The sequence below is a fragment of the Polyodon spathula genome, chromosome 13 (assembly GCF_017654505.1).
Source record: "Polyodon spathula isolate WHYD16114869_AA chromosome 13, ASM1765450v1, whole genome shotgun sequence".
Classification (NCBI taxonomy): Eukaryota; Metazoa; Chordata; class Actinopteri; order Acipenseriformes; family Polyodontidae; genus Polyodon; species Polyodon spathula.
The window spans coordinates 6,967,877-6,975,719 of NC_054546.1; the positions used below are offsets into that span (position 1 = coordinate 6,967,877).

The window sequence follows — 7,843 nt, forward strand, 5'->3', positions numbered from 1 at the left end:
GATGGTATCAGTTTTTTTATTTATTGTTATTCTGAGCCAGCGTTGCTCGCAGTGCTGTACTAGGTGTGTGTGTGTGTTTATATTCTGAGCCAGCGTTGCTCGCAGTGCTGTACTAGGTGTGTGTGTGTGTTTATATTCTGAGCCAGCGTTGCTCGCAGTGCTGTACTAGGTGTGTGTGTGTGTTTATATTCTGAGCCAGCGTTGCTCGCAGTGCTGTACTAGGTGTGTGTGTGTGTTTATATATATATATATATTTTCTTTATTTCATTGCCGATTCAAGTTACAAGGTAAATCGCAGTTGTTTTGTAAAGTAAATGGTATGAAATTGCTGATCTCAGTAAACCTGGTTAAAGACACACCAGGGTGATGCAGGTTGTCTGTTTCATTTTTAATGTTGCACTGAGATTTTTTCTAGAGCTCCCTTTACAATGGCTGTGAGCTCGTCTGGAGAATCCTAGCTGCCAGGACTGAACAGCCTTTCTCATTCCATTCAAATCATATGACGATGTCACCTTAGACCTCTGGCATACTCACTGAATAAATACTGAAGCTCTCAGAATGACACAAATTCTAGTATATCAGTAAGTGAGAAAACATTTTAATACTGCAATTCATTCCATAAAACATACATAATAATGCAAGAAAAAGATATTCAGCATATATACCACAGAATAACATACGATATGGATTCCTACTCTCTCTCTATCAAAAAAAAACAATAGTTGCAAGATATGAAAGACGAAATGTAAAACAAAGAGACCTTTCCTGATGTTATTTACAAAAATTAAAATAAATGTATAAAGGAATAAATTACAGTGGCATAGAAAGCTTCTGGAAACAGCTGGTCACAATCAACTGCAATATGTTAAATGACCATCAGATGGCACTGATGTAATGCATGCAATTATGGAGGAGGTTACTGATGCTCTCAGACCGGGCTGTGATTGGTTGCAGCGTGGTGAGGTTACTCCTCACGGTCGATGATGATTGGCCCGCCGGTGAGGAGGCGGTGATTGATGTGTCCTGTGTCCTCTTTATCCCACACGGAGCGTCGCATACGTCTCTTGCAGCCTTGTGAGCAGCGAGAGCGATCGTCTAGCGAGCCGCACACCAGGACGTGACAGTGCAGAAACACCTCCTAGAACAACACAAACCATACAGCAGTGAGCACACTGCGATCATTCACAGGGAGGTGCAGTAGCTCATGCACTGATTCCTTTTAAAAGAACAAGGGTCAGTACTAGAAGATGGGAATTTTGCCTACAAATAATGGTTACAAATTGAGGATTTACAAAGTTGTTTCACTTTCAGTGGAACTCCTATATTATTTGCAGAAATTGTCTATTTCCACAGGTTTGTAGCAAATCTTGTTGAACAAGTGGGACAGACAAGTTAATTTCTTCATATATCACATACCCTGTGGAAGTTCCATAAAGGTGAAACAACTTTCATAGTAATTATTTAATGTTTCTGTCACTTGTAAGCAAAATTCACATGTTATAGTCTAGGCCCTTGTTCTTTAAGAAGGGACATAGATGCACAAGCTAGTAGACCACAAAAAAAAAAAAAAAATTCACAGCCTCCTGTTTAAACCATGTGATTTATCGTAAAGTCTTCAGAGGCAAGCAGGGCATTCAGTTTAGGTGTCTGTGTGTCTTACCCTGTTGTCTTTGCCCACAAACTTGAAGACGGGCACTTGGTAGTGCTTGGCGAGCTGGTCCTTAGAGGTGTACTGCTTCACCGTCTCATCAGAGATACAACTAGGCAGGAAAAATAAGACAGAGAGAGAGCTCTCAGAATCATCTGCCAAGTTGGATCAGATATAAACCAATAAGATGGCACAATTAGAATGTAATCTTGCCTACGGATTCATATGACTTGCGATTTTCGGGTCTTGATTCAAAAAAAGTCAACATGCGGTTTAGCAACTTACAAAACATTTTATTTTCTTTGAGAGCAATTATAGAAAACGTACTAAAACATTTAATTAAATTCTTATATTTATTAGTTACTGACTTAAAAAATGCATGCCTCTATTACAGAGCAGAAACTAGCCGAAATAAAATATAAAAAATAGATGCATGAGCAAGTAAATCACTAGCTAACTGCCCCTAAGAAACTTCTGCATGAGTTAGTAAAGCATTAGCTAACTACCCCTAAGAAACTTTGCTGCAACCTCCTGTCCACACACTGCGACACCCAATTCCACGTAGAGCACAGTTTAAAACAAGAGGACAACCCAGACATGATCTCTGCTGAATTGGAGAAGCTCTTACAGCTCTCTGCAATTACCCACCCGTCCTTGATGAGGTAGTACTTCATGACTTCATCCACCTTGGCGCTGGGCGTAGCGAAGCAGCTCTCCACCAGCGTCTGCAGGCTGTCCAGGTGTACCAGCGGTTCGATGCCGAAGTACAGGGAGTCGCGCAGCTTCAAGGTGGGTGGGGAGCCGCGGTAGGGCTCGGCGAAGTTGGGGCTCTTAAACAGCTCCAGGCTAAAGGGGAAGACGCCCTGGCTGCGGCCCGAGATCTCCAGGGGGGCGTTCTTCAAGTTGGGCACGTAGGCGTCTGACACCATGTACTGGCGCGGGAACTCGCAGGTCACTGGGATCAGCAGCTTGCTGGTGCGCACGATGATGTCACCGTTACTGCCCGGAGTCTGCTTGGGCAGCCCCGTCACCAGGTTACTGGCGATTATCTTATCGTTCACAACCTTCATGACAACAGGAAAAAAATTGAGTGTTTCAGGATCTAATCAGAGTGAGAGATTTTCAGTGAAAACTACTGTTCCTTATTCTCACATCTAATGCGTGTAACTGGTATGATCATGAACCTACATTGCCTCTATTTTGAATGATGGCCATGAAGCATGGCAGGTCTAGGGTCAGGTTTGTTTTGGTGAAACCAGCCTGGCTTCCCCCTCACCTCCACCACAGTGCCACAGGTTTTCAGGCTGAAGTTGATGTTGACGTGAGTGCCGTTGGAGATGCCGCGACAGGAAGTGTTGGTCAGGAAGAGTTCCAGACCCCCTATCAGGTCCTTGGGTACCACCACCTCGATGCCACTAGACCTGCAGTTGACCGGCACTGCCGACAGAGGAAATGAGAGAGACACGCACACAAAGGGTGGAGTGAACACAGCGCTTACTCACAATATCAATCAATATGTACACTTGGACCTGTATCTTATGGTATAAGAGTGTCATCTTGTGTGTGACACTTATGGCAAAATAAGACTTGAATAAGACTTGAATCAACAGGGTCACGCTGGTCAATGCTTAGTGAGGAAGGTGCTGAGAGTGCTGGATGAATTGCCAGGGTTCCTTTAGCACTCTGGTCAATGCTTTGTGAAGATGGTCCTGAGAGTGCTGGATGAATGCTCTGCGTACCTTGACAGGTGTGCCTGTCTGCTGACAGGGTGAGCCCGCGGGGGCACTGGCACTCGTAGCTGCCCTCCTCCATGGAGCAGGTGTGGCTGCAGCCCCCGTTGTTGTTGTGGCATCCTTCGATTTCTAAGGGCGAAGGTTCAGCTTATTCAATTTGGACAGCATGGCACCATGTTGCCTGCTTTCACAGCATGGTTTACATACACAAATATTTTCCTCTATGGGCAAATCGCAGACAAATTGCCTCCCTTTATAGTAAATGTATTACAACCGTATTACAAAAAATCCAGGAGCTCAGGTAGTAAAACCAGGAAGGGATCAAACTGCTCTGCTGTGCAATGGAAGTCTTATTTTCTTCCCTGCATATGAAAATCATGTTTACACAGGGCTCCAAATAGACCCCAAGGTGAATAATGAAATGAAATGTTTAATTTCTAAGCTAGCAAAATGGTGATCAATAAATCGATTCACTGAATAATTGTTGCACCTCACAAAAAAAAAAAACCCTATTGTGCTGCGGACGTACCGTCGCATGTCTTCCCATCAGGACCCAGGATGCGCCCCATCCCACACTGGCAGCGAAAGGACCCCTTCAGATTGACACAGATCTCTGCACAGCCACCATTGTCCTGCTCGCACTCATTCACATCTACAGCACATAGAGACGGCAGGGACACGGGCTGTTTCAATGATCTGAAGAGCGGCGGACCCAACTAACAAGGTCCTTCAACTCTACAGCAATCCTTCTTCTTATTAACACAGAAGGCAACAAAATATGAAGGGAAAGAGGAGGATTACCACTGGTCTTCGGTCTGTGGTGTTTTGAGGAAGAGATAATTGTGAAAGAGAGTGTGAACGGGACGAGGTGTGGGGGGGGCAAGCAGAGAGGGGGAGAGTAAAGAGATGAAAAGATAGTAAGAAGACTAAGAACGGGAGAGAGCGAGAGAGAGAGAGAGAGAGAGAAAGAGAGAAGAACGAGAACCCTGTTACCTAGACAGGTCTGGCTGTCTGGCCCCAGCGTGGTCCCAGAGGTGCACTGACAGTCCCCCGTATCCAAACACGAGCCCCTGCAGTCAGACTCGTCACAGATGTCATAGAAATCTGCACAGAGAGACAAAACAAACACACAGAACAGTCACTCACTCAGCCGCACTTTTAACGGGCAAAAATCCTGGTTCAAGGCAAACCACTAAACATTGATGAAACCCTCCTGAAACATTAACATGGACGCCTGAACACTCCCCTGGTTCAAGGTGCAGTTTCAATTCCTTGTGTTGCAATTGAAGTACGGCCCGATTCAACACCCGTGCTGTAACTGAGTACAATTCAAAACAGCAATCAGCTATTTACAAGGAGAAATGCTGTACTTCATGAAGAAAAGTAATTGATAAATTGAAACGCACTATTTCAATATTTAGCTACATATTAAAGCAGTGCGTTTAGAGCTTTCAATTGCATTTCTTTATTACTGATATACAATTTGAATGGCATTATTATTATTCTTTTAAAAAACGAAACAGACTCACGGCCGCAGTAGACGTGAAAGCAGATCCTGGGTTTCGGTAGCCGGTACACATAGTAACCCCCGGGGCAAGCTTTGACGTCAACTGTGGTGTTCCACAGGCAGCAGTTGTCGTTGAAGCTGGCGCAGGCTTGCACCTGAACGATGCCGTCGGCCTCGCTAGGGTGGCTGCCGTTCATCCACACGGGCGCGTGGGTGCCACAGTGGTTCTCCGAGATGCAGAATGTGGGCATGGCGTCACCCGCCATGCCGGTGAAGCGGTACCACTCCCCGTTCACGTGGCTGTCGCACATGGGGCTGCCCGCAGAGTTGTTGATGTGGTGCTCCGTGTTGCGCCACGGCTCGTTCAGGCTGATATAGGCAGAGCACGGGTCCAGCACTGGGGATTGGAGGTAACGTGATAGATCATAAAACGGTATGTAGTAGACGCTTATACAAGTTACCATTGCAAAAGCATAGAAAAGTGCAATAAAGTATAGTGATCATAAATCATAAGTAATGCACATGTAATATAGTGATGCACACGTAATATAGTAATGCATAGCAATAGATACGGGACAAATTAGGGTAAACGGTCTTAAATGTATACGCTACTATAATCATAGGAAAAGCCTGGTGAAACTGCAACAAATACCGTGGAGATGTCATCCCCAACTCTAAACACAAATTCAAATATCCAAAAGTCATAGCTGATGGGTTATAAAGGCTCTATTCACACATCTTTAACTGGTGAGTCTGTTTTGAAGGATAATGTTCGTTGCACCGTTCCACTGTTTTTGCCGCCTTCTACAACAGCCTTCAAGTTGCTGTTAAATGCATAAACAATATTATTTAATCCTTTAAAACAGACAAACACACACACACACACACACACACACACACACACACAAAAATGTTTTTTTTTTTTGTTTTTTTTTTTTTTTTACGTTTTTTAAGGGCTGTTTTAAAAACCAATTTCAATCAATTCAACCAACTTATTTAGAATAGAATTGACATATATATATATATATATATATATATATATATATATATATATATATATATATATATATATACACGCACACACACACACACTAACATATTTGTTTTCAAACATGTAAGAAAGGAACTTTTATCCATTTTTTGGGATTGTTTATGAACTTCTGGTATTTCAGTAAAAGTATTTAAAAAAGAGGTTTCTACATTTATCATCATTTTCAAAGCACCTTTTAACCTAGGAGAATATATAAAAGCACTTCAAATTTTTTTTGTTTTGTTTTTGTTTTTTTTTAACCAAAAAATAACAATCCCAGCTCTCAAAGATACCTTTCTCCCTCATCTCCAACAGTGGAGACGGGTTCAGTCTGGCTTGCTTACCGACTGCCTGTATGGGGTGAATCTCCTGTATCAGAGCGAAGATGAGCAGGTTGAAGAACATCTTGCTGTCTGTAAACGCAGGCCTGTCCGTAGGAGATCTCTCAGAGCTGCTGGGTTCCCTTTGTCTCTGTTCCCTGGAGAGATGGGTGGCCTTTAATCCTTGTTGGGGGGCTTGTTGTTATCAAAGGAAAGGAGGAATCCGGGGGTGGGGTTGGGGTGCTCTCCTGTGATCTTGACCCCTGATCTCCCTCATCTCCAGCAGGACAGCCTCTTCCCAGCATCCTCTCATTGTTCTCCCACAGCACCCCTAGGAGGGCGCCTCTCTTATCCGAAGCGTGTCCTGGTAGCTGGACCCTTTCCCCTGATAGTGGGACGGGATGTTCTCCCACCCCGTGTTTCTTCAATAACATCTCTGCTTCCATCCTCCTTTTTCAAAATCAGCTCTTGGCTGGTAGTTTTTTCCATCCTTAAAAATTGTAATTGAGGTTGGTCTCATTGTGTTGGTTTTATTGGGACTGTTATTACAGGTGGTCCTTTACACCTCAGCTATGGTCATCTACAGGAGCTGCCCATTTTCCCCATAGTGTCATTATGAGGAAGATCACATATATACAGTATGTCTATTTTGTAAACCACAGTTTAGATCATTAAAATAAGCAGAAAGAACACAACACGATGGCACTCAACTATATAGTGTTATAAAATACTGTACAAGCATTGCACTATAATAATAATAATCAATAACAACAACATTGTTTTGTCTGGACAATGTTTTGTTGTATTTATGTACTGGTGGTAGAGTTTGAGTTTAAATATTGATGTTAGTTTTATCATCAACCTTACATGGGCAGAATTGTTATACATGGGTCTCGCGCCTTGTATAATAAAGACTGTACAATGCAGAAGTTTATTGGAAAAGTATCAATCACCATGTATAATAATAATAATAATAATAATAATAATAATAATAATAATAATAATCCATCTGTTAGAAGATTAAAATACAATTTCCTGCCAGGTACATTTTGCACACTGACTCCTAAATACATTCCTGGACCTCACCTTTTCTGTGGAAAGTGCCAGTAAATAGTGAGAGGTCACCTAAGGTTAATAAGGAAGGCAATGTTCAGTAACATATATACACACTGTACAGCTGTGTTGGAGGGTACCCAGCCATGACAACATAGGTGAACATCCATTCTCTTTTTAAACATTTCTTAATACTCACCCACAAATACATCCTAGATACAATCCATCAGAAGCACACACTCTTAGCTGAGTTTACAGCTTTTATTTACTACAATACTTCAATACAGTTTGTTTGTTCTTTCTTTGATGACTGCTCGGGGGGGCGTTACACATCAGCCCCCATTGCAAGAGCATTGTAAAAGCAGCTATTGTAAAGAGAGCTTCAGCATCAGCAGCACATTGCCACCAGCTTTGCTGTTGATGCAATTACAAAGTTAATTAAGAAGCCAATGGGACCAAATCAAATATGAAATAAAGAGCTGGAGTATACCACCTTTTTTATTTGAAAAGAAATCAACATAACTTTGACAATTAATATCCAAGAAAGAAGTC

The 7,843-nt window shown here is 42.6% G+C and overlaps 1 protein-coding gene across 1 annotated transcript; it reads right to left on the reverse strand.

Moving 5' to 3' along the window:
- Positions 1-582: 582 nt before the first annotated feature.
- Positions 583-6,463, reverse strand: oit3 (oncoprotein induced transcript 3). Its single transcript, XM_041269273.1, has 9 exons — positions 6,263-6,463; positions 4,911-5,285; positions 4,375-4,485; positions 3,911-4,033; positions 3,388-3,510; positions 2,925-3,085; positions 2,297-2,712; positions 1,661-1,760; positions 583-1,138 (listed from the first exon to the last, which is right to left on the reverse strand). Exons 1-9 carry the CDS (start codon positions 6,321-6,323, stop codon positions 965-967), a joined length of 1,644 nt encoding a protein of 547 aa, XP_041125207.1. The 5' UTR covers positions 6,324-6,463; the 3' UTR covers positions 583-964.
- Positions 6,464-7,843: the final 1,380 nt, after the last annotated feature.